The sequence below is a fragment of the Penicillium angulare genome, assembly GCF_028827245.1.
Source record: "Penicillium angulare strain IBT 27051 chromosome Unknown utg000004l_segment0_segment0, whole genome shotgun sequence".
Lineage (NCBI taxonomy): Eukaryota > Fungi > Ascomycota > Eurotiomycetes > Eurotiales > Aspergillaceae > Penicillium > Penicillium angulare.
The window spans coordinates 8343923-8369336 of record NW_026623163.1 but is presented as its reverse complement, the minus strand read 5'-3'; the positions used below and the strand labels follow the sequence as shown (position 1 = coordinate 8369336).

At 47.3% G+C, this 25414-nt stretch overlaps 11 protein-coding genes across 11 annotated transcripts; 7 read left to right on the top strand and 4 right to left on the bottom strand.

The window, feature by feature from the left end:
* Positions 1 to 161: 161 nt before the first annotated feature.
* N7478_007038 (uncharacterized protein) lies at positions 162 to 1493 on the top strand (the record flags this gene model as incomplete). The annotated part of the gene is made up of 1 exon (XM_056923252.1): positions 162 to 1493. The coding sequence occupies one exon, from the start codon at positions 162 to 164 to the stop codon at positions 1491 to 1493; it is 1332 nt and encodes a 443-aa protein (XP_056781289.1).
* Positions 1494 to 1874: 381 nt separating this feature from the next.
* On the top strand, positions 1875 to 2468 carry N7478_007037 (GFA family protein; the record flags this gene model as incomplete). The annotated part of the gene is made up of 2 exons (XM_056923251.1): positions 1875 to 1997; positions 2058 to 2468. The coding sequence occupies 2 exons, from the start codon at positions 1875 to 1877 to the stop codon at positions 2466 to 2468; spliced, it is 534 nt and encodes a 177-aa protein (XP_056781288.1).
* A 499-nt stretch (positions 2469 to 2967) lies between these two features.
* Positions 2968 to 3417, top strand: N7478_007036 (uncharacterized protein; the record flags this gene model as incomplete). The annotated part of the gene is made up of 1 exon (XM_056923250.1): positions 2968 to 3417. One exon carries the CDS (start codon positions 2968 to 2970, stop codon positions 3415 to 3417), a length of 450 nt encoding a protein of 149 aa, XP_056781287.1.
* Positions 3418 to 5154: 1737 nt separating this feature from the next.
* N7478_007035 (uncharacterized protein) lies at positions 5155 to 6431 on the top strand (the record flags this gene model as incomplete). The annotated part of the gene is made up of 3 exons (XM_056923249.1): positions 5155 to 5265; positions 5341 to 6101; positions 6191 to 6431. 3 exons carry the CDS (start codon positions 5155 to 5157, stop codon positions 6429 to 6431), a joined length of 1113 nt encoding a protein of 370 aa, XP_056781286.1.
* A 456-nt stretch (positions 6432 to 6887) lies between these two features.
* Positions 6888 to 8500, bottom strand: N7478_007034 (aspartate aminotransferase; the record flags this gene model as incomplete). Its single annotated transcript, XM_056923248.1, has 4 exons — positions 6888 to 6983; positions 7147 to 7986; positions 8093 to 8224; positions 8321 to 8500. The coding sequence occupies 4 exons, from the start codon at positions 8498 to 8500 to the stop codon at positions 6888 to 6890; spliced, it is 1248 nt and encodes a 415-aa protein (XP_056781285.1).
* A 2372-nt stretch (positions 8501 to 10872) lies between these two features.
* N7478_007033 (RING-H2 finger protein) lies at positions 10873 to 12810 on the bottom strand (the record flags this gene model as incomplete). The annotated part of the gene is made up of 4 exons (XM_056923247.1): positions 10873 to 11347; positions 11416 to 11965; positions 12108 to 12507; positions 12613 to 12810. The coding sequence occupies 4 exons, from the start codon at positions 12808 to 12810 to the stop codon at positions 10873 to 10875; spliced, it is 1623 nt and encodes a 540-aa protein (XP_056781284.1).
* A 1902-nt stretch (positions 12811 to 14712) lies between these two features.
* Positions 14713 to 16812, top strand: N7478_007032 (uncharacterized protein; the record flags this gene model as incomplete). The annotated part of the gene is made up of 4 exons (XM_056923246.1): positions 14713 to 14777; positions 14871 to 15180; positions 15305 to 15881; positions 15974 to 16812. 4 exons carry the CDS (start codon positions 14713 to 14715, stop codon positions 16810 to 16812), a joined length of 1791 nt encoding a protein of 596 aa, XP_056781283.1.
* An 833-nt stretch (positions 16813 to 17645) lies between these two features.
* Positions 17646 to 18896, top strand: N7478_007031 (phytanoyl-CoA dioxygenase family protein; the record flags this gene model as incomplete). Its single annotated transcript, XM_056923245.1, has 1 exon — positions 17646 to 18896. The coding sequence occupies one exon, from the start codon at positions 17646 to 17648 to the stop codon at positions 18894 to 18896; it is 1251 nt and encodes a 416-aa protein (XP_056781282.1).
* A 1216-nt stretch (positions 18897 to 20112) lies between these two features.
* On the top strand, positions 20113 to 23147 carry N7478_007030 (serine/threonine protein kinase; the record flags this gene model as incomplete). The annotated part of the gene is made up of 2 exons (XM_056923244.1): positions 20113 to 20760; positions 20838 to 23147. The coding sequence occupies 2 exons, from the start codon at positions 20113 to 20115 to the stop codon at positions 23145 to 23147; spliced, it is 2958 nt and encodes a 985-aa protein (XP_056781281.1).
* A 542-nt stretch (positions 23148 to 23689) lies between these two features.
* Positions 23690 to 24591, bottom strand: N7478_007029 (putative mitochondrial genome maintenance protein Mgm101; the record flags this gene model as incomplete). Its single annotated transcript, XM_056923243.1, has 2 exons — positions 23690 to 23957; positions 24035 to 24591. The coding sequence occupies 2 exons, from the start codon at positions 24589 to 24591 to the stop codon at positions 23690 to 23692; spliced, it is 825 nt and encodes a 274-aa protein (XP_056781280.1).
* A 232-nt stretch (positions 24592 to 24823) lies between these two features.
* N7478_007028 (uncharacterized protein) lies at positions 24824 to 25322 on the bottom strand (the record flags this gene model as incomplete). The annotated part of the gene is made up of 4 exons (XM_056923242.1): positions 24824 to 24892; positions 25045 to 25109; positions 25164 to 25195; positions 25261 to 25322. The coding sequence occupies 4 exons, from the start codon at positions 25320 to 25322 to the stop codon at positions 24824 to 24826; spliced, it is 228 nt and encodes a 75-aa protein (XP_056781279.1).
* Between the last annotated feature and the right edge of the window lie 92 nt (positions 25323 to 25414).

Sequence of the window (25414 nt, the reverse complement as noted above, 5' to 3'; positions counted from 1 at the left end):
GGGGCAGAGAATGATGCTCAAACAAAGAGCTGGACACCTGTTTTCCCAACAAATATCTACCCTGATGCTCTAATTCCTATACTCTTCAGCTAAAAGAATACCGCGTTTTTGCTGGTCTCGACGACTTCAAATACTGTCTTTCAAACCGCAGCTAGTCAACCATGGAATCCATCAGTAATGAGCTCCTGCTTCTTATCGCAGAACATGTTCGGCATGTCAACCAGAGAGATTATTTTCGGATGCTTCGCGTATGTCGCAGTTGGCACGCGTTCCTTTCACCTAGGGCCTACAATCGTATCTCGATCGGTCATGACCAAATCTACCCTCTTGTCCGTTGCGTATATGAAAACCCCAATATCGGCGCTGCGATTCGCGATCTGGACGTCTGGTGGGCATCCGGGTCCAATGACGGATGCGACGTGGAAATGGTCAATGATGCAGTCCGACGAGTCTGCGATTCTCCAGCCGATCGCAAAGAATGGAAAGGCGAGCTGCGACAAGGGAACCCAGACGCTTGGTTCGCTGTACTAGTACAGTCACTCGAAGCCGTCACCAGCCTAACTCTACAATATTCCTACTCTGATTATTTCATCCCCATGCTGAGCCGAATGGCCAACCGCGACCCGCCATTCAATGAAAAGCCAGTGCTGCAGCATCTTGAACGTGTGACAGTGCGAGTCGAAGATATTAAAACAGCATATGAATCGTCAAGTTTCCTCCAGCTCTTCCGGCTACCGGCAATGCGGATGCTCGAGGCTGACGCAGTGTACGAGGCTCACGAGTCAGATTCGATCTATCCGAAGCCGGACCCCGGAACATCGGGAATCAGGGAGCTCCGAATTATGGGCAATGGAAGCAAAGGCATGGCTGACTACATCACTTCCTGTGCTAACCTGGAGATCTTCGATTATGATCACGACAACAAGGCTGTTTGGGGCGAGATCTACCTCATCTTTCATCCTGGAGCATTCTATGCCGCGCTCGTCACCCAGAAACACAGCCTACGGGAGCTCCGGCTGAGTGACCATGGAGAAACTGAGCCAGAGAACTGCGACGACTACGACGACTACGACGAGGGAAACGAGCACTTCAACCTATTTGGATCGCTCACCGAGTTCCACCAGCTCCGTGAGCTTTGTATACCCGTGCGCACCCTCCTTCAGTTCGGTCTCGGTGATACCCCCAGAGTCTCTCTCCCAGACATCCTCCCGCCAAACTTGGAATATCTAGATCTGTATCAATGTCTAGACAAAGACTTTGATGTGGTCATGGCAGATCTGAAACGAGTAGTCGCACAGCGGACAGAGAGGTTTCCGAACCTGACAAAACTCTACATCAGGCTGTTAAATCTGGAAAAGATTCCCAGGCCCATAAACTGGTGGTCGTTTGAGATTCCTGTATCTACGCACCAGGCTTTCGCTACACTTACGGAAATCTGTAATCAATCTGGGATAGACTTTCGCCTCAGAAAGTCAGCATGGCTAGAGGACTAGGAATGATTTATAGAGAAATACCATAAGTTTTAGGATGTGTATTGCTCCACTTATTTTGTTTACCAGTGTAGCCTATCTGGTTCATGGCCAAGAGCGTTCAAGAGTCAGGAGTGGGTTTCTTTTTTTTTATTCTTTGCTACTTGCTTCATGAGCTTGCTAAATGATCACTAGAATCAATAACGATTAAGCAACAAGTGCGAGGCACTAAGCTATTTTCAGTAAATGGCGGATAAGTATCCGTATCCATGTATATGTGAGACGGGGTCGCAATTTGTCATCCTTGCCAATTTCAAAGTATTCCAAACATCTTACTTCCTCTTTCATTTTCACATTTATTGATTCAAGGAACTACTGTTTTAATACCATCTTTTATGTTCGAATATGACTACCTCCAACGACTCCGATAAACCATATATCCCACTTGCTGGCCTAGCCGAAGATGGCTGGTCCGAAGGAGATAAAGCGACAGCCACTTGCTATTGCGGCGCTGTACAGTTATCATTTGTTAGTGCAAATATTTCAAGATCTACTTGCTGGGTACTTCACTAACTCCTGTATATCTAGCCAACCGAGGGTCCTGGATTAGTCGACACATTCGTTTGCCATTGCACAGACTGCCGAAAAATCACAGCATCGATGTTTGCATCCAACTTCATTGTCACAAACTCTCATCTCGTGCATGTACGAGGCCAGGAGAAATTGAGCACATTTAGTCAGTCGAAAACAATAGCTTCCGGGAAGGCCATGACGAATTATTTCTGTTCAAAATGCGGATCCCTTATGTACCGGGTTGGCGAAGCATATCCAGGAAGCAGTATTTTGCGTCTTGGAACTGTGGATGATTTCAAATTACATGAGACAAAGTTGAAGCCGAGGGTCGAGCAATATACGAAAGATCGTGTGGAGTGGTTACATGATGCAGATGGTATCAAACAGGTGCAGGGTTCGGCCTTTAAACCACGAATCAACCTGTAGCCCCGGGCGATTCTGTTAGATGATGAATTTGGGCCCATAGGTTGGATCATGAAGAGCTAAGACCTTTTTTCAGCTGGCGCAAGAGACAAGAAAGATGGCCCACAACGATTGCTTTTTTCTGCGTATCTAGGTTGTTGTTGGGCTTTATCATACTTTATCGTGGAGGGGCCGGGAGGTCTTCTTAATATTTTCATTGAGGTATATCACAGCAGAAAGCATTAGCCCATTCGCAGAAGAAGCTCATTTTGAAGTATCCAAATCTGAACTTGTAGATACTGAACTTAATAGGTTATGAAGACAACCGAGGAAGGATAAATCCTTCATTCACTTTTTGCTCGCAATATTGTTCGAATAGCTGGGAATCTGGTGGGGAAAAAAAGGCCCAGATCTCCGATCACATGAAGTGTCGGACCTTCGATTTAATGCTGCAAATACAACAATTCCAGTGCCGGGAGTGCATGATGTTCAATATGAAGATGGCAAGGTCACATCCATATTAATGGACTATATGCCTGGAAATCGGCTGGACGAAGTCTGGAAGATACTAATATCTCCTCAAAAAATATCGATCGCTGAGCAGCTCCGTGGCCATGATCCAGCTACGCAGCCTGAAGGTACTTACATTGGAGATGTTGATGGTAGGACAGCCATCACAGGCAAATATGTTTCAATCGAGGGGGGACCATTCGATTCCGAGCAGGAATTTAACAAATCGATTCTTGAAGATTTACCCCCGGGTCTACCTGTGATTTATCAACATTTGGCGGAAAACGCACTGACAGATGGTCATGAAATCGTCTTCACGCATTCCGACTTCGCTACTCGCAACATCCTTGTTGATGAAAACTGCCAGGTCACGGCTATCCTTGACTGGGAATGGGCTGGATGGTACCCAGAGTACTGGCAATATTACAAAGCCTATCGCAATCTGTTACCAATGCCCGACTGACCAGACTACCTCGTCCGCATCTTTCCACCCCAATACGAGAAAGAGTACATTCCCATGTCTTGGTTGTCGGGATTTTGTCGGAGTTGAGAAAGCGGTCATAGTGATGATTATTTTAATCTTGTTTGAAACTACAGTATTTACATTTGGTAATGAGAGGAAAATAGAGCTAATAATTTGTGCCACTATGGAATTGGAGCCATATTTAGCTTCAGAATCTGCTGTATAGTAAACAACCGTGCAATGAACCATCCATGGATACAATATTTTGGATTATTCCTTCCTAGGGACCTTGGAATGCTTGATTCCTTGAAAGTTCTCTTTCCAAGCCTCTTTCCAAGTCCCTTTCCTCTCCCCTTTCCTATCCTATTTCTGCTCATTTATCCTGCACTCACTATTTACATCTCCTTGGACCATGAACACTCGTACCCATCATTCCCTCTCTGACTACATACATACTATATCGACAGAATGGTGGGACTACCTGAGACCCTATCACATGCTGCTAGCCACATGGCTGATGCACACAAGCAAAAAATACAAACTTTGCGACAGAGATCAATTTCACAATCAACGCGGTCATTTTCTGACTTTCTTGAGAAGAAAAGAAAGTACAGGTTTACGCATGATTTGTCATTGATCTCGCATTCCGCAAGGTTACCAGAAGTTATACCACCAGATAGAACGCCCTATTTAGTTGGCTGGGGTAGTTATAAAGACTTTCTTGATGGACAGCCAGCCTTTATAACGGCTTTCAACGTTAATACAGGCAATTAAATCGTGCGATCAGGAACGGGGATATCGAGAGAAGCACAAAAGCGCTCGCAGAGAGCTTGCAGTATCTGTGGGACCGAGAAACCTCATCGCAGAATGTCTCGATGTTACGGCGGACTAAATCGGATGAAAACTCCCTTAGGGGCCTTTCAGGCTCAGTCGGATGTCTAGGAGAACTTGAAATCCAAGACCGAACCTGCCTGGCGGTTTGTTTCCAGATTTTTGAGTCAACTCTTCCCCCCCTAGAGTTGTTGAAGAACGATCACCGGGCTCCAGATTTTCCAGTGTGACCTAGAAAGACAAGTAGAAAGGCAAATGGAGAAACTTCTTTTTTTCCAAATGCTTTACATTATGCTGGTGGGTTCATCAAAAAAGAAAGAAAGGTTACATCTATCTTAAGATACATAGTAGGATACTAGGATTGAAGCTCAACTTTCAAGGTTGGCGATATCGTGAACTTCTGCCAGTCGAACATAAAAACTTTAGGCAAAAATGAGTTGATCCGACGGTCGCTATTACCTATTGTCACACCTAGTAGTTGAGTCCTCGAGAGGCTCAAGATACTCTGATTTCTTCTTGTAATTTGAAAGAGACATGTGGAGTAATTGTCCATTAAATATACAAATATCAATACATCATGATATGCTGCAAGAAAGTGAAGCTTCAGTTTTTGTTGATCTTTTCTAGTTAAACCTCTGCCCTTTATTCACGCAAGTAGATACTCAAATAGAACTCTAACAAACGTCCACAAACCACACAAGGCTATATTAGACCATTATCGCATTCCGTATAAGAGAAACTGTAGGTAGTAAATAGACCAACATTTGAAAGCTCCGTCTGTACCCCGGGAAGAAAGTTGGCCAATGACAGCCCCATAATCAACGGCTCCACTCTACCTGGAAGCACCATCTGTACACCTCACACCCACCAAGACACAACACACCACCACAACACACTACCACCACAATGACAGACCTAACGCCCAACCTAAAGAAACTCCTCTCATCCAAAAATGCACCAACCTCCAAAAATCCCCCAGCACCCACCGACGAATTCCTAAAAGAAGCATACAGAATCGTAAGTCCACCACAACCACCACACCCACCACTCAGCTTCACCCTACCGTCACCTTCACCCAACTAACAACCATAGAATTCCCACATAGTCTCCCTAAAAAAATACCTCTCCACAATCCGCCCCGCATACCTAACAACAAACAACCGACACACCCAACCATCACAGGCCCAAAACCTCACAGACCTAGAACGCGACTCAATAGACAGCTCAACCGCCCTCCTCCTCCGCGACCTAGCAAGCAGCATAACCAACCTTTCATCTGCAGAAACCCTCCGCCAAGAAACAGAAGCTTCTATCCTCCGCAAAAAATACGGCCACAGCGCAGCCGGCGCGCTTCTTTTCCGCTGGGCAGGCGGCGCAGATACGCAGAATGATAATGCGGGAAAACCGATTGAGCAGGTTAAGGCTGAGGAGAGCGCGAGTGGGATTCGAAGTGTGAGGGAGAGTGTGCTTTGGTTTTTGAGACGGGGGCTTGAGGGGGCGGCGAGTTTGCAGAGAAGTATGGTTGAGAAGAGGATTGAGAGGATTAGGGAGAAGGAGAAGAGTGTTTTGTATAAGAGTTCGAATGCGAATGCGAATAAGGGGAGGGGGGCGACGACGACAACGAATACTACTGGTGGTGGTGGGAATGCGAACACGAATGCGAATATGAATATGAATGCGGGCGATTCAGAGAAATGGGCTGGGTCTTCGATGTCAGCACCTGATGCTGTGCATCTTAGTGAAGCTGATACGGCACGAATAGAAGCTGAGTTATCGCCTGAGCAGCTGCAGCTTTTCGCAGAGGAGAACGATACAATGTTACGGCATTATGAAGATACGCTGGGCAAAGTGCAGTATGTATTTCTTTTCATTACTTTTATTTCCTTTTCGCCGCGCGCGACTGGATGGATAAACAGTATCAGTAAGCTAACTTGTTGTACAGGAATGCGGAAAAGTCTCTTGTTGAGATCTCGTCGCTTCAGAATACGCTCGTTTCGCATCTTGCGACGCAGGAGGAATACGTCTCGCAGCTTGTTAGTGATGCGGATGCTACTACTAGCAATGTTGGGAGGGGAAATAAGGAACTGAAACGCGCTACTGAGCGGAAGAGTACGGCGCAAGCTGTGTTTTGGGGGACGGTGGGGCTGTGTACTTGGTTGGTTGTTTGGGATTTGGTGTTTTAGATCCTGATCCTAGTATCTATGCGATGGGTGGTGTTATGAGGTCGAGCATGCATTATGGGCGTTGCTGCTTTTGTTTCTTTTTTCTGTTTCTGGCATTGGCATTGTAGCCTGAGTTTCGGGATAGTGTTCTATCTTGCCTCATACCCGATCAATACATGGATGATTTTCTTGATTTGACGATCAAGTTTCAAGTTCAACATGATACTGCACATTTGCAGTTCCTATCAAAGACACACATATAATTAAGGCCAAATCTACATGTGATGAATGCCAGACCTTCATGGCTATCAACACAAAGGAATCAAGATGAGAAGAAATGCAAAAAAAGAGCCGAAATTGATATAGCGGCGATATCAAAATTGAGTTGATGGGTAATCCAATGAAAATACGAATCAAGACGCCGGTTCAACTGGCTTTGTTATCCAGTGCTAAAAATGTGTGTCTCTACAGCAATATCTAAGAAGTCTCACGCACGACACTATCGACTGCCTCAGCGAAGTAGTCGATGTTATTTGTGTTCAGACCAGCCATTGAAATGCGGCCGTTCTTAGTCTATAAGAAAAGATATTAGCCAATCGGGTTCACCATAATCAACATAGTAATCATGCAGGATAGGTTGGGGATGAAGCATCGCAAAACAAGATACTCATGAGTACTTGCTTGACAAGCGATAAAGAAAAGGTAAAAGAGGAGAAAAGTGGTGATCAAGACTTACCATGTAAACATGCCACTTATCACGCAACACCTTAACTTGCGTCTCAGTCAATCCAGTAAAACTGAACATACCAATCTGCGAAGTAATATGCTCCCAAGAACCAGGCGTACCACGCTTCTCAAGACGCTCACGAAGTCCACTCCTCATCTCCAAAATACGCCCGCTCATAGTCCTCAAATCATCCTCCCACTCCTTAAACAGCTGAGGATCATTAAGAACCTTCGCAGCAATCCTAGCCCCATAAGCAGGGGGATTAGAAATCTCCGATCGCTGCAAAATAGCTAACTGACTCGCAACATTTGCATTAGCAGTCCCCGCCTCAGCACCAGCAGAAACAAAATGGAAAGCACCAGTTCGCTCTCCGTAGAGGCCGAAATTCTTTGCAAAGGACTGCGCAACACAAAGCTCAAAGCCCTGCTCGATAAAGTACCGAATAGCCCACGCGTCACGGGTAAGGTCACCTGATGCAAAGCCTTGGTATGCTGTGTCGAAGAAGGGGAAGTGTGCGCGCTCGCGCATAAGAGTTGCGATTTGGCGCCATTGGTCTTCTGTGGGGTCTACGCCGGTGGGGTTGTGAGCGCAGGCGTGGAGGAGGATGATAGATCCGTTCGGCGCTGCCCGCAGCGCTGACAGCATGCCATCGAAGTCGAGGCCCTTGGTCTTGGCGGAGAAGTAGGGGTATTGGGCGATTTTGAGCCCGACGTTGGAGAAGATTTGGTTGTGGTTAGCCCATGTTGGGTTTGAGAGGTAGATGGTTGGTTTTTGGGGGTGGAATTTGGATAGGAAGAGGCCGCCTAGGTGGACTGCGCCGGTTCCCGAGATGGTTTGCAGGGTGCAGATCTAGATGGGGGAGGTACAAGATTAGCGTTGTTTCATGCAGTGTAAGTTGTTAATTTGTTTGGGAGGGGTGGGCGATCTGGAGGGATTCTGTTTCGGGTCGACATACCCGTTTCTCTTTGATGGCGGGGCTGTCGGCGCCGACGATGAGTTTCTGTGCAGCTGCTGTGAGGTCGGGGAGACCGCCAATGGAAAGATATTCGTGGTTGAGGTTGGGGTCATTGTGAATGGCGTCATCAGCCTGGAGGTATTAATTTGTTAGTGGAATTGCGAGAATGAAAAGGAAAAGAAAAGGATTGGATTGGATAGATAGTATGGAGGGGCAAATGTATCTTACCTTCTTGACAACAGGCAAAACCCATGGCTTTGCGTTGTTATCGCGGTAGGCACCAATGCCCAAATCAACTTTTTTATCGGAGGGGTCCTCACGATAAGCCTTCATAAGACCAAAGAGAGGGTCTTCGGGGGCAGCAGCCACCGTGGACGCGGTGAAAACGGAGGGGTTAGAGGAGCCCATGATGTGTGCGGAGAGAGAAGAAAGACGATTTTGCGCGGAAGAAGAAGAAGATGAAGGGGAAGTAAGGGGTTTTTGATGAGCCATGATTGCTGCAAGTATAGATTACCGCGACAACGTTTTCCCCGGAATAATGCGACCGAAAAAACCTTGGTAAACTTGCTGCTTGCGTTCACCGGATGAGGAGGAATGAGGGGGTGGAGAAGGGCGGGTGGAATCACGGTTGGCTTGACGGTCAGCGTGTATATACTGTACAGGTATCGGATGATATACAGGTTCAAGGGAGTTTTTATTCACTTCTCTTTTGTTTAAGGTAAAAGTCAACATCCCTAGTTATATAGACAGCTGGACTGAAGCTATCGCCGAGGAATGGATGGGCCGAGGGATGTTTCCGTGTCTTCTTCGTCGCATGACGCAGCACTAAACCGTGTGGAGTTCACATGAAGAATCAACTGACACTGACATGTGCAAGAATACTAGTAGATGTAGATATAATCAATTACTATAGTGAAGTAACATAAGTATCTATGTAAATATAGATATATTGAATTTATTCACAACTTGCCTCTCAATACAGATACTACAGCAGGTATGTACCCTGTAATATTGGCATGCATCACGAAAACAACCAAAAACCACCTTTTCCTCATATTTTACCCGATGGACTGATCTTCTCTCCGACAGGCTCATCCCGCCGCCCACTAAAACTGTGTGTCATCTACCGCCGAGACAAAAAAAAAGACGCAGTGGAGCCCCTTCTAGAACCAGAATGTCACTGTAGAACATTAATAATAGTCTTCGATATTGGAGCAGACGTGAACTTACTGGGGGTTTGGATAACCAAACGGGTAAATAGTGCTTCTAGTATACTACCTAATACTCCAGGCTAGATATGTAGTAGTAAGTCTCCGTGCGGAGTCATTTTATTCCCCTGCTTTACCCCTATCTTACCATTTAGCATTTATTACTACGGTAGGAAATATGGCCCCGTACCTAGTACTCATTCACTTCGTATCTATCCTTCGTTTCGTATCAATGGTTAATTGTTGATAATTTTGTTAAATCCCAAGGTCCCTAATAACCGATAAACACAACCAACTTCATACATTCCTCCTAATAAACCCGGGTTTTCCATTCTACTATACAGTATTCTATTCTATTTATCATTCTTTCTCATCATAGATCCATTCGAACGTGAGGAGAACACAAACACCTCTTACCATACAGTAGTGAAATATCCCCAAATTCCTCCGACAAAATTACCCCGGGCGATCTCGTCCCGGGCCCTCCGCACAAAGCCAAAACAGTCCACCCGGTGCCGCCCCGGAGCCTGAACGGACTTGCTCCGACTATTGCCGCTATCTTGTATATGGGCCATGGACCACCACAAAGAAGTTGGGGTTGAAGTCGGGGTCGGAATTGATGGCCGAGTTCAAATTATGACATCAGTTCAAATCGAACAGGGTAAATGAGGATCTTCATGTCCTTGGCTGATACGTAGGCGGAGTCTTGGGTACTTTTTCTTTTCTTGTTATTGGAGTTAGAAGGGGGTTATTTGTGTCTCTTGGAATACTATGAGGGCTTTGAATATATAGAGACACACAGGGCTGAGTATTAGGTAGGGTTGGATTCTTTCTCCTGGTTTCTCCACTTGAACCGGGCAGAATTGTCGCATAGAGAACGGAACTTTATTTCTATTCTCTTTTCTTTTGGTCGAATTCCCCTCTCCCCACGCTTGCCAAGGCGCGGAGACTCCTCTTTGATCATTGGGGTTGGGGTTACGCGGGGTGAATTGCCCTATTATTCTCGGCATTGGGTGATTAGTCCCGCACTTAAATTAGTTTAATGTACACTGTCATATATAAATTCGGCATTTCCCATAGACTTTATCGTAGTCTATTTGAGTCTATAGTCTAGTCTGGACTAGTACAACTATACATTTGGATCATAATAGAAAAACACTAATTCAATTCATCTGACAAATTGCTATGTATTGATTGTAATTTGCAACGGGATCTACAGTACACCTCGCTATAGCTCAAATATACAAGTATGTATGCAAGACAAATATGCAGAAAGAGAAAGAGAAAGAGAAAGAGAAGAAGAAATATCCACAGAAAATAAATAAAAGATCAAGCTTGAAAAATTGAAATAGAAGCAATCTTTTCTGCCCGTCTCGAACGCCTGTTGTGCCGGGAATAAAATACTCTGTAGATCCCTCTTGAATCAACGCCAACGGAAACGCCATACTAATTTCAAAATTTGTGCAGGGGGAATCAATACCCAAGGTGAGAATGTATCAGGACAGGAAGATAAATATCATCGTCATCAAATCATGGAAGGAGGGAATAAAGTCGGGATTCATGTCGTGGTATTCATGTACTGGAATGGGGCGGGTTTTCGGTGCTAGCCGTTCCAGTGCCAGTTTCAGTATCGGTCTCGGTGGTATGAGCTGGAGGAGGAACAGTTGGTGAAGCTACTGCTGCGGGTGTGCTCGCGCCACTGTCAATGGGACTGGATCCATCGACGCCGTGGGCGCGGGTACGGATACGGAATCGTTCACGAAACCGGGTGCTCAGGCGACTCCGGTTGGGGGTGGGGGCTGAATCCTGCGTGACGTCGTCTTGGTTGGCCTCGCGGACGTGGCGGAGCGCGGCAATACGCTCTTCAACTGTTGCGTTGCGCATACGTCGAACGTTCAGGTAGTTTGTTAAAGGGTTGTGAGAGTGACGGGGTGCGGGTGTTTCGGGTGTTGCGGTCGCAGTACCTTCGGCGTTGGTACCCTCTGCGTTCTCGCCGTTCTCGCCATCTTCAGCATCTTCAGCCTTAGGTGGGTTCAGATCGATACGACTGGATAATAATTAGTATTGTATACTACTTTTGTCGAATAATCAATAGGAGAGTTTATATAAACGTACCAGAGAGGGCATGTGCCCGAGACATTCACCAGCCATGGGTCAACGCATTCTGGATGGAATTGATGGTAGCAGGGTAGGACACGTAGATCCTGGCCCTTAATGAAGTCATCCGTACAGATAGGACAGGAGAAGTTGCCTGCATCTGGTGCTGCGTCGGGTCTGGGCTCAAGTACTGTGCTCTTCGGTCGATTGGCTTCTTGTTCGATGGCGGGAGTTTCGGTTTCACGGGGTGTCGTCTCGCCGACCTCGGAATCATTCTCCGAACGAGGCAGAGAATGTTCCCGACCATCCTGCTCAGTGCTGGCCATTTCGATGTCTCTCTTGGCGGCATCTACAGTGTCCGCATGAGGCTCGTCGCCAAATTTGACGATCGGTATACCTTCGAGCATGGCTCTTGCTATGCCCCTCGCCCTACTTTGCCTGGGCCTTCCTGCGACACGGCGTGGCCCATATCGTTCTGGGTGTCGGTGCGCTCGCACGGCACCTGTGACGATGATACCCAGGAATAAAGCTGTAATGATACCTGTAATGCTGTACAGGATGATCATTGCTAGGTCGGCCATGTCAGTATAAAGGTTCGCCCATGTGCATGTGTATATGCATATATGTATGCAAGGAATGTGGGAAACGTAGGAGAAAGAAAGAAAGATTTCCCAAATGGGAGATTTCTTTATGATATTGAAAGACCTTACCAGTATTCGGGCCGCCCCCACTGCCAGTGCTCCCTGAAGGATCACCGCCGCCGATCTCCCCCTGATATGAAGACATACTATTTATGGTGGCTGTAGTATTGCTGGAGCCAAAGATGCCTTGTAGATCGGTAGATGAGTTTAGATTGAGAACGGTAAAGATATAACGGTAGCTCTCGGCGGCGTCATCCGATGTAAAGTTACAATGTGATGCCGAAGCACTGTAAAGGATGATAGCACCGGGCGGATTATCGGCAGAGTCAACGTTGCTGATAGTATTCGCTACCTTCAGTGGACCGGGGTAATCTTCAGAATCGCAAGGAATACAGGCGATTGAAGAGGAATTCAAGTCCACGGAGTCCGATGCTACTACTTTAGTTAAGTTCCCAGTGATTGCGAAAGACTAGATGAGGTCAGTACTCCGTAACAAGCGTAACAAGAGGCAGAGAGAGGGAGTCTGGGTGGTTCGATTAATGGGGGCGAGGAATGGCAGTAGCGAAAGCCTTACCTTGAGGTCTGCTTCGGTGAGATTGAGCAGATGCTGGGTGAGTGGAGCGATAGTCTGGCCGTTTAGGGGACCATCAGCGTGGAGGCGGAAGTGAGTAGCGTCGAAGGCGGACAGATCCTGAGAATTGTTGGATGGCGAAACAGTGACGGTCGCCAGTACCGAAACAGCGAAGAGACAGAGGATAATAAGGGGACCCATTGCCGCTGATGTACGCGGGACTCAGCGGATGCGTGGGGGGGATTGACGCAGTGGCATTAGTCAGGGCCACAAAAAGTGGGAAAAAATCAAAAGAATTGAGAAGTCAGAGGGAGTGGAGCCTCCATAAGAACGAGCGGGAAAACAGGGAAAGACAAAAAGAGGGGAGAGCTAAGGCCGATCATAGCATGGATCCCCGTGGAGAAAGCAGATCCAACTGATTATGACGATAACGGATGCTGGAAGTTCGGGGGTTCCATGGATGGTTGAGACGAGAAGATGATCAGATGTTCATTGAATACGAGTACTAGGAGTCTAGATAGATCTATGGAGGGTGTTCGACTTTTCTTTGTAATGAAAATAATGGAATTTCCCCATTCAGTTGTTTTGATTATTTTTATGATTCTAAGCCGGATGCACCGGTGTTCAGGTCCATCAGGGCAGTGTATCAGTTATACGCTCGGTGGAGGCTGGTGTGGATGTGGTGGATGGCGGGGGTTGAAACATCGGGGCGTCGTACAACGTATTCGTACCAGAGACGATAACGATTGGTGATGAAATGACCCAGCAGTGGTAATTTCCGTAATCTATGTCACGCACCTGTAATCCGCTTTGTTCACGGAAAACCAGATGAATCGAATCCCGATTTGCTTTCTCCATTCAGGTAAGATGATGTGTTGCATCTGAATTTAACCCCCTGAGGCTGTGATCAGTATCCGAGGTTAGATGACCCTAGGTTATATAGGAAACTTTTTCACGCCATTCTCCCACACACTACTCTATACTACTCTATCCATATCTACTTACCCAGTATTCTAGTATTCTAGTATTCTACATAGTTGATCTAACCCCGCCTGCAGATCTGGTGAAATGGATCGTCCTTCACACAACTCGCTTTTCTTTCCCTTTTCTCTCGCCCGTGCTGATCCCAGAGGATTGTTTCCCCCCCGCAGCGCGGCAGCGAAAAGTGAGCTCACACCCAATCGATCTGCAGTTCTAGTCGCAATGACACAAGATAAAAAGAAACCCCCCCCCCCTCCAACTCGCCGACTTGCCAAAACTTTAACTGCCAGTTTCTCATTTTCCAACCCCTCATGCATACATAATACATATTGGCTTATTGGCATATTGGCAGATTGGTGATCACTGTGGGATGGTGATGATCGCTGTGGTCGGGACCCCAAGATGATCTCATAACCAGATAATGAGCTAATCCACCATATTCATTCCTAACTATCTACTTTACCACTTCATATTATTCATATGTGTTTCTTTATATTATTACAGTATTATAGAATATAGTCATTACTATATATTCCCTATATCATAGTCTCTATAACCCGTGCATCAATCCCCGGATGTTCGGATCTGATTTGCGGAGAACCAGAGCGGAGAGAGGTCGAGGCTCTCATCGACCGGTGCAACCAGAACATTGAAGCCCCAAAAAAGAACCAAAAGAAGCAAAAGAACAAGAATAGCCAGTCCAATTTAATAGTCTGTGCTTAGAATGGCCATATCTTGTAGACCATGATAGACTGAGCAAGAACACTTGAGAGGACTTAGTACGAAATGGTCATTAGCCTGAACCTTTCTAGTCTCTTTTCTTATTTTTCTTATTTTCTTCTTCTCTTATCCTACACTTGAACCACTGCTAGTCATTTCCCTATTTTTGATTTTATTCATTTTCCTGAATTTTTCGTGGTTTTTTTTCCTTCGCTTTTTTGGCGATTTAGGTTTTTGCCCGAAGGAAAAAAAAATCGCGGCTGCACCCGCCCCTCTGGTCACAACTCTTCAAAGTCCATTTTCTTCTTTCCCCTCTCTCCTTCGATCGACAGATGATCCACTGATGACAGCTTGAATCAAATATTCCCTTCATTCCGGGCTGCGCGTGTGATGCGTCGCACCATGCCTGCCCAGGAAGATACCCCCTCGGCCTGGGAATCTCGCTTCGACCGAAAACCCGTGTCTTCGTAGGTTGGCCCCATCACAATCCTCTAATTAAAGAATATAAATACATAGACCCCCCAAAAAAACACACCTCTTGCCCCAACTAACCTATCCAGAAATCGTCCGATCGCACACCTCGATATCGAATACAGTGAATTGGCTCAGTCATGGAAAGCCTTCATTAAGCACGTTCCGGCCGAGGATCAGGTGGCATGGGAGGAACGGCCACAGACTGCCGCCGATGTCGAGGAACTGGTGCGCAATCTACAAACCTTTTGGATGTCCCGGCCTCGCCAACGGGTCAGCAGCTTCTGTGATCGATTCCTCCCTACCATCGAGACTCATGGTCACCTCCTCGCCGTCTTACCCGATGGGCCTTCCTATTATGCCCCGCTCCTGTACGGAGTCCTGCAGTCTATAATCAAGGTGGGTTGGGAAACAAAAAAAAAACACACAGCCAGACAAAGCACACGATCCCTCTTCTCCCCATCAGAATCACCGCGATCAAATAAAATCATCCCGACTAACAGTTCTTACTCGGCTTTCATAGGCTTCGTCGAATTACCCCCGCGTTCTCGAGGGACTCCTAGCCGCCTTAACCAATATACACAGTGCCATCGAGGTCCCCAAAGAACTCAACACATCCCATAGGGAGCCCATCGCCAAAATCTACGCTCTCATCTTCTTGTTCTTTAATGAGTTTATGGACTGGTTCGTGCGGAGATCGACCTGTCACCTATTGAGAAGTCACAGCCAGGATGCCCACGCCGATTTTCACCCCTTAGTCACATGTATTCAACGAGAGGCACAAGAGATTTCAGCATCCCCCGAAGCGATGGACGTTGACGATGTATACGATTACGCTTATACCCCTCGCGCTCTATGGGAAGAGTCTCAACTTAGTCAAGTTGGGAGGGAAGGAGAACCCCGCCGACATGCAGCCCAAAATACCATGACTCGACGCTTGATTTGGGATATTCAACAAGATGCAGATCAGCGAGACCGTTTGAGAGAGACCCGAGACCAGTTTTTAAGACAAATGCTACACGACACAAATGAACAACTTTGTCCTGCAAGTGAACAAACCCACGACATCGTTTGTTTGACAACCGCCGCTCCAGACCTTGGTATGAAGACATATCGACCCCCTACCCTGCCTAACCCCCCTCCTTTTCCGGTTGTCGTGTCCCGTATTTCGTCGTGACTAACCCCTCGCCAGTTACCCCCCATTTTGAATGGTCACGAGGGTCCAAGCGTCGCCTTGCCCGCCTCGAACTCCAGAGCGAATCCAAGCACCTCCAACCATATTTCGACGTTGAAGACCAGATTGCGAATCTAGACCCTAACGCCAAGATTGTGACAGAAGGGAGTGTGATCGCTTCCCTACAGAAATGGGTCACTAGTCCCCGCTCACAGGCCCTAGCCGTCGGTGGATCCCCATCAAATGAGCACTTGAGCCCGGTTTCTCTCATCTCGGCATCTTATGCTCTCTGTGCTCGGGAGGCCCGACTGCCGACACTCTCCCACTTCTGCAAACTTCCCGCCAAAGAGGTCTCGGGACAAACTCTTCACCAGCAGGGACTCATCGCCTTGACCTATAGCTTGATTCGACAAATGATCGACACCTTGCCGACAGTAGTTGACAGCGACTCGTTGATTGATTTGACGACAGAACGTTTCCGGCCGATTGACGGCACCCTAGGCAGCTGGGTCGCTGCATTGGCGCTTGTGGACACTCTTCTCCATTTCGCACCGCCTTTACTAGTCTGCATAATCGACGGCATTGACATAATACACGATGAGTCTACAGACGTCGCGCTACGTGGCTTACTTCGCGTGCTCCTCACCCACACCCGTCATCAGCCTCCAAGCGGAGATAGCCCAGGACCAACTTTCCTCTTCAAAGTTCTATTTACAGTTGCCGGGCGTCCTAGTGCGCTGGTTGAAACTATGTCTGAGAATGAATTGGTTCTCAGTGAAGCTACCCTATCCGATGAGCCAGGGACATCTGACAGCGTCCCTAATCCCGACCTTGGTGCTGTCATGACGAATGCATGATCTCATCACGATCCGATGAGACACTTACGAATCTCCTTATATTTTTCCTTTTTATTTTCTCCCGTCTTGTCTAACCCTGTGGAGATTAATATAAAGACGCACTTTTGACTCATAGATTTGCACATTTGGGGTTAATCTGGGCCTGAGGTTCATAATGACTGCATGAAGCATGAAGCAACGGTGATGACTTCGGCAATGCTTGTTTTGGGCTTTGTTTTCTTTCTCCATTTTTTCTCTGTCTGGTACTCTTTTGGTTTTTATTCTTTTGATCTTTTTTCTGCTTTTCTTACACTGTCTTTTTGCTATATGTATCGGAATATTTGCTCAGGTGATACCTTATGTGTGGATTTCTATCTGCTTGATAATCTGTTTTAATCGCTTTCATCGATTCCTGTCTATTTGGCGTCTGGTAAAATTCGGCACTGGATATTGGAATCATCCGTTTTGACATTCTTCTGCGCATCTTGCTTCACCTGTGGTAGACCCTGTACTTTACTGCGTGATGGCTGTGATACCCATATCTAGAAACATACTCTTTTTTCATTCCAAGGTTATTATATTCCTACAAGTATCATCGGAAACCATATTCCGAAAAACGAATAGATTTCCAAGCGAACCAGCTGTTGGTCAACATCAAAATGCGGGTACAAGTGGATAGTAGATGGTAATGTGGGGAACAACATGGAATCACTGGAGATTGAATTCCGCTAATTTCGTACTTCAAGCCCACTCCGACATGCAAAATCAGACCCCAGACAAAGTGCAGCAAGAACCCGAATCTTGAAAAGCCCCAAACTTAAAGAATTTAAAACCCACCCCAACCCAAAAGTGCAATGAACGGCCACACATCAATCCCCTCGAGACACTTCAGTCTAAACTCCATCCAACTAGATGATTTCAAAACCATCTGCTCGCGCAAAGTCGAGAAATCCACCTACCCACTCTCAAGCGCAGTAGATTCAAACATCCCAATCTACGACCTATCACCCTCATGCATAAACCAAAGCACAGTCCCAACCCAAACAATCTCCTCCCTCCAAGATGAATGGCACCACATCCTCCACAGCGGACCAGGCGTCTTCGTGCTTAAAAACATGTACCCCGAATCGCGCTACAAAGAAACCCTCTCCGCCTCAAACGAAGCCTTCAACCGCATAATCGCCAAGGAAAAACAATCCTCCCAAAAGAAAGGCGACCACTTCGCTGCCTCAGGCTCCAACGACAGAATCTGGAACTCATTCAACAAACACGCCGACGAAGATCCAGTCTCCTTCACAGATTACTACTCTAATCCGTGGCTTGAATCCGTCTGCTCAGCATGGCTCGGACCCGGATATAAAGTTACAGCTCAAGTTAATGCCGTTCATCCCGGTGGCGCGGCCCAACAAGCACACCGAGACTTCCATCTGGGCTTCCAAGAAGTAGATGCCGCATCTAGCTTTCCAGCAGCTACACAGCTCGCCTCGCAATTCCTGACATTACAAGGCGCAGTCGCACACACAGCTATGCCATTAGATAGTGGCCCCACGCGCTTCTTACCATTCTCCCAAACATACGCACCCGGCTACCTAGCCTGGCGCCTCGAAGACTTTCGAGCCTTCTTCCAAGAGAACTACGTTGCTCTCCCTCTTGATCTAGGCGATGGAGTCTTCTTTAATCCGGCCCTGTTCCACGCCGCAGGCGCAAATGTAATGAGTCCCGAAAATGGGTTCAGACGCGTTGCGAATCTGTTACAGGTTAGTAGCCCGTTTGGAAAACCTATGGAAACTGTGGATTCTCTACCCATTGTGGAGAAGACTTGGGATTTGCTTTTGGGGAAATATAAGGATGCAGGTGGTATTGCGGGATTGGGGATGGAGACGGAGAAGTTTGGGATTAAGGAGAGGGAGGTTAGGGCTTTTGTTCAAGCTGTTGGGGAGGGGTATGCTTTTCCGACTAATTTGGATAGAAGGCCTCCTGCGCCTAGTGGGATGGCGCCGGAGAGTGAGCAGGATGTTTTGTTGAGGGCGTTAGAGGGGGGGTGGAGTTGTAAGGATGTTTTGAAGGTTTTGGAGCAGATACGGAGGGATGAGAAGGCTTTTTAATTGGATTGGGAGGAAGTAATTAGTACGTTATCATCATGATGTTAGATTGTGGAGTTAGATCTATAGTTAAATCCTGGTTGGAACATTGAAGTGTATAGTTGTGGATTCTTGAGATTGTCGATAGCATTTTGAATATTGCATGTGAAGTACATTTTCCTAGTACGCCTTATATATGGTCGTTGGAACTTGAAATATACATATTACCATAAACTGTTAGTGGATCTATCAGCTGCACTGGCAATCACTGTTCACATATTGATTTGTAGTCTAGGGCTATATTTTATAGTATCAAGTCCCAATTAAGACGCGCGGTCTGGACAAACTCCGTTGGACCCCTAAGCGTGTATAATATGTTGTAAGATCGGAAAAGCCTTCGGAGATGACGACCGATCATTGGCCGTCGCGTCTAACGCCCTGTGGGCCCGGGTGGACCTGCATCCCAAAGTTCAAGGCTTCGGAGTGGCGATTTGAAGAGGGGAAACCTTGTGCAAACAGGTACAGGGGGTGCGTGTGTGTACATAAGTCGTGAGGATGAATCCTAACGTGCATCGTAACAAAATAGCAGTTCTTGCATAATTCATAGTGAAATGAACAAAATGACCAGTGTAATCAGGAATGCAACCGCTGTCACGGTGGATCACCATGGCTGCGAGGAATGCGAAAAAAGCGTGTCTCACATTTTTGTGGCTTTCCCCCCAACAATGGTGAAACACGTACAGGTCGATATTTTCCTTCATCAAGTAACTCTTCGATTAGATCTCTCACTTTTAATTTCCAATCTTTCTAGACCCATCCCCTACCTTGTAAAAGACAAGTATTACACTTCAACATTCAAACCGCCGATCCTATCTCCACCAAATCCTCGGTCCAATCCTCAACTATAGCGTCGTGTCAAGTGCAAAGATCGACGCGCCTCCAGGCCCTTAGACGGGAAAACCGACACACTAAGTCAGACAAGAAGAGACAAAGCACACCAAACAGAACACGCACCGCGCAATCCAGCCAAGAAGACCCAGCACATTTTTCTGGGTCCAATGCAACTTGTGAGGGGGCAAGAAGCCTAAGACAAGCACCGGCCTATGATTTTTTCTCCTCCCTTCTCCACCGCGACTAGACACGCACCAACCAGCTTTAGCTCAGATCGTCCACTCCAACACTTTATCTAATTTTAAGGGTTGGATCTTTTTCCTTCCCTTTTCCTTCTTTCTTTCCCGCCATGCGAAATAAGCTGGGCATTGCACCCAAGCACCTCGTTACACATCGTTTTGAACAAATACCCGATTACCCAGCAAATGACGGGATGCATAATCCCAACGACGCAACGATTGATATTCCCTTGACGGAGGGGCCGTCTCAGGGTTCCGGATGGGGTTCTGGCTCCACGGTTGGGTTGACGGAGGGTGCTGGTGAGAAGCATACCATTGCACCGGGGAGACGACGCAGAACGGATACAGATATCAATGAGATTCGGGGGAAGGCTGCGGAGGCTCCTGATGATGGCAGTATTAATTATGTTGGACGGATTTATCAGGCTATTTACAATTTCAGTATTGTGACTCGGTACATGATCTATGTTATTCCTGTTGGAGCGATTATTGCGATTCCCATAATTGTGGGCGCGACTGCTTCTCCCGATGCGAAGATCGGTGGTGTGCATATTTATTGGTTCTTTACTTGGATTGAAGTCGTTTGGGTTAGTTTGTGGATTTGCAAGCTGTTGGCTAAGTTGATTCCATTTATCTTTATGACTTTGTGTGGTATTGTGAGCTCTGGTACTCGCAAGTATGCTCTTATTCTCAAGGCTTTGGAGTTCCCTATCACGCTTGTCTTGTGGTGTATTGTTTCGCTGGTTACTTTTATTCCGGTATGATTGTTCCCTTTTATTTCTGATCCGTTGGTGGTATTGAATTCGTTGCTAATCTTGATTGTGTGTGTTTGCAGATCATGACTGAGAATCCTGATAAGGAAGCTGGCAGCGACACCACTGTTAAATCTTGGGAGAAGAGTATTAAAAATATCTTGTTCGGTTTACTCGTTTGCAGTCTTATCTTCTTAGGAGAGAAGGCTATTGTCCAGTTGATCTCTATCAGCTACCATCGCAAGCAGTTCGATACCAGGATCAAGGAAACGAAGCGCAATGTCTATCTGGTTGGTCTTCTCTTCGATGCCTCGCGTAACATGTTCCCCATGTACTGCCCGGAGTTCGCCGACGAGGACAGCACTATCATGGATCCAATCCTTGGTCAAGCTACCAAGAAGAACAACAAGCGCTCTTCAATCATGCCTTTGCGCATGGTCAAGGAGGTCGGTCGCCAAGTCGGCCAGCAGGCTAATAAGATCGGTGATAAAGTCCAAGCAGCCGTTGGCAATGTTACCTCAGAGCTTACTGGTAAGCGAGTGTTTGACAACAGCAACACCCACAGCGTTGTGGTCACGGTCCTTGAGCGTAAGCGTTGCGCTGCTGCTATGGCTCGCCGTATTTGGATGTCTTTTGTTGTCGAGGGCCGTGATTCCCTCTTCATCGACGATATTATGGAAGTTCTGGGAAGTGGCCATGAGCATGAAGCGGAAGAGGCATTTGCCATGCTGGACAAGGATGGAAACGGCGACATCAGCTTGGATGAAATGATTTTGGTCGTTACCGATTTGGCACGTCAGCGCAAGGCTTTGAACCACAGCATGCACGACGTCGACCAGGCTATCGGTGTCCTGGATAACCTCTTGCTCTGTGTCGCTTTCATCATTGGAATTCTCGTCTTTATCTCGTTCGTCACCACTGGTTTCGGTACAGTCATTGCGGCTGGCGCTACCTCTTTGCTCTCCCTGAGTTTCGTCTTCTCGACTACTTGCCAGGAAGTCCTGGGCTCTTGCATCTTCTTGTTTGTCAAGCATCCCTTCGACATTGGTGACCGTGTCGACGTCAGTGACAAAGATTACATCGTCGAGCGTATCTCTCTTCTGTTTACCGTTTTCCGTTCTGTTCAAGACCACCGCATGACTCAGGTCCCCAACAACATCCTCAACAGTCTGTGGGTTGACAATCTTACCCGTGCTACTGCCATGCACGAGCGTCTTACTGTTCCCGTGGCCTACGACACCACTTTCGCTGATATCGAGGCTCTCCGCGATGAGATGGAGATTTTCGTTCGTGAAAAGGATAACTCTCGCGACTTCCAGCCCGACTTCAACATTGAGGTCATTGGTGTCGGCGATCTCGACAAGCTGCAGCTGCAAGTTGATATCCGTCACAAGTCCAACTGGTCCAACGAGACCGTTCGTGCCGCTCGCCGCTCTAAGTTCATGTGTGCTCTGGTCCTGGCTATGCGCAAACTGAAGATCCGTGCTCCTGGAGTTGCTGCTCCCGAGGAAGAATCCAAGGATGGCGGTGACGACAATGACAACGACGATGATGGTGACAACAAGATGCGCACTGGTGCCGCTACTGCCGTTGCCACCGATTCCTCCTTAGCTCCCAACACCGCCCAGGCCTCTGGTTTCGACCAGAAGCGTTCATCCGGCACGGTTTCCCACCGTGGCTCTTCCCACGCTGCCGTTGATGAAGCTGCTATCGCCGACCGATTGAACGCCCGCCCTCCCGCTGTCAGTGTCAGCCCTGGTCTGGACGAGCAGGACAACCCTCTCCAGCGCACCACCACCGGATCCTCCAGCCAGGGCGCCCGCCAAAGCATGAACAACGGTGCCCCCGGTGGCGCTTCCGTCGCTCGTGAGCCATCCAAGGGTCACCGTAAGGCCGGCACCCGCATGTCCTACGGCGGCCAGGAGCCAATGCCTGCACCTCTCTCTCCAGTGCCTGCAGGTCTCACCCCATCCACCAGCAACGTGCCTATTCTCCAGGCCCCAGCACCCCCAGGCTCTCGCGGAAGCACCCGCTACGAGCCACCACCCCATATTGGACAGCAACAGCACATGCAAGGCCAAGTCCCAGCTCACCCTATCATTGGATCCCCTGAGTCTGGAACTTACAACACATCCTACTACCAGTCTCAACACGCCGACCACGGCAACTACGAGACTGTTCCTCTCGGCGGATTCGGTAGCAATACCGCCGGCCACTACGAGACAGAGCGTTACGACCCAGTCTCCCCACCCTCCGTGTACTCTCCTCCTCACCAAATTCCGGCAGAGACTACAACAACTGCCGAAGGCCCTGAGGGACGCCGACCTTCTTTCATTTCGCGTACATTGAAGCGTGACAAGAACCGATCACCATATGGTGAGCAAGATGCTTAAACGTACTCCATTCCCTTCTCATTTTTCTTTCCTTCATTTCCCTCTCTTTTCCTTTATTTCTTCTTTCCTCCGGGAAACCAAAAGGGATTTTCATAAATGGCGTCAATTTTCTTCTTCTTTTCCTTCGCCCTCGGAAAATTTTCTTATTACGCATTGTGTCTTTGATTGTATGATACTTCAGCCATGTATTTGTGAGATTTAGAACATCGATGATATGCCGATGTATGTCTGTGGGACTTGGATCTTCAAAACTTATAAATTTTTTCCATTTCTCTTATTAACTGGTCTTTTAACTGATCCCATTCTTCAATCCTCCATTCCCATTCTCCAGTAAGAAATCATTGTAGAAGAGGGGATTTTCAACATTCATATTCTATCAATATCAACAGCAACAGCAGGTAAACAGAATCCGCCATATTTCGATGAGAACGTTATCTCAAGCTTCAACCATAGTATCACAATATCGTACAGTCCAATGCCTAAAGTACATGTAGCTAGTCACCAACACCTGTTTACAAAACACCCACATGAACAACTAGCATCTATCTAGTCTCCTTCCACGGATACCCAACCACATCATCCTTTCGCACCCAGATCTTCGACTTCCGCTTGTTCACCACATGCTCAACAAACACTTCCCGGGTATACTGCGCCTTATACTTGCGGATCCACCTTGGATCCCAAAGCTCACTCGCAATTCCCAAATCCTTACAACATCTCACAAGCGCATTAGACCTACATCCCTCCGTAGCAGTAGGAATTCCATCAGGCGAGAAATAATCCTGTTCACCACGTGCAACAGAAACAAGTCTAAAAACATTTCGTAATCAGTAAACCACCTCAAACAAAGCTAAGCACAGCTAAAAAATCCAATTAAATCAACTCACCGTCCATGGCAAACAAGCGCATACTCCCTCGTCACAGTCTTAGGTGTAACAATACTCTCGCCTCTCGGCGCAAGACCCCACCCACCAGGACCAAAAGCCCTATTCAGAACCCGTCTATACTTGATCTCAGGCAGATAAACGATTCCATCAGGCTTGATTTCCACCTCATTCGAATCAATCTCAGCAAGAAGGATATCAGCAGCTTCCTTCGCAAATGGTTGCGCAGAGAGACCGTGGAAGGAGCGGGTCCAGTCGATCTTTTCCTCGGAGGGTTTATCGAGATCGAGGGGTTTATCTGATAATCCGCTCTTGGAGATATTATCTGTTGTTGCTCGGTTGGGGGTTTGTGTTGAGATACGTTGGGAGGGTGTAGATTGTGCGGATGGAGCTGGGGGCTTGGAGTTTGTTGGTTGGTTGGAGCTTGTGCTGTTTTGCTGGTTGAAGCGTGTTGTGCTGGATAGGGTGCGCTTGCCCAGGGATTGGAGAGGGGCTTGGCGGATTGGGGTTGTTTGGAGGGCCTTGAGGGCACTCCAGGGACGGGCGCGGAGGGTAGACATGATAGCAAGTTGGTTGGTTGGTTAGTATGGGGGTGGGAGCTATGGGTTTACGGGTGAAGCTGAATCCTAGCTATAGGGATGACATCACGTGATGAAAATTGGTCTACGTGAATGGGATCTGTAAATATTGAACTATGGACCGGTAAAGTTATTTAGAGATATTAAGGATTGATGCATGATTGGAGAGTTCTTCAATTGTGTTGTTGAGAGTAGAAATACAGTCGTGTTTGGTTTATGCGTCCTTCGTTTCGGTGCGCTGGTCGTTGCCCTGTCGCTTCCAGCATTCGCGGAACGCCTCCATCTGGATGGTTGTTAGTGGTCTCGACGAGTAAGAAGATGCAAGGAGAGTATTTGGAGGGTATTTGTAATGAAAATCCTCGAGTTTTGTCAAGTAGAAGCAATGTTACACTCGAGCAACGGACAAGAGGTCGTACGCCCATTGGTGTCACTCACTTCATCTTTGCAGGCGCGCCAATCCTTCTTTGCGAAATAGCAGTCATTCATCTTGTCTTGCTCAGCTGAATTATGTCAGAAATGAGCTCGTCGTGAGTAAATCTGCGTAGTATGCTTACAATGGCATCCCGTGCTGAAAATGCGCTTGTCCCTATATCTATGATCAGTATTCAACGACTTCAACACCTTGATAACAATTCGCGGAGTTCCATTTACCATTCATCAGGTCCATCATCATCCTCAGCCTCAACACGAGGCTTTTCCTCGTTGTTCGACATTTTCGAAGTATGCTAGAGGAAGAATCGGAGAACCACGGCTGGCCTCGGCAGAGATAAAGCCAGCATTTGTCTTATCGCCGATCGATCAGCGT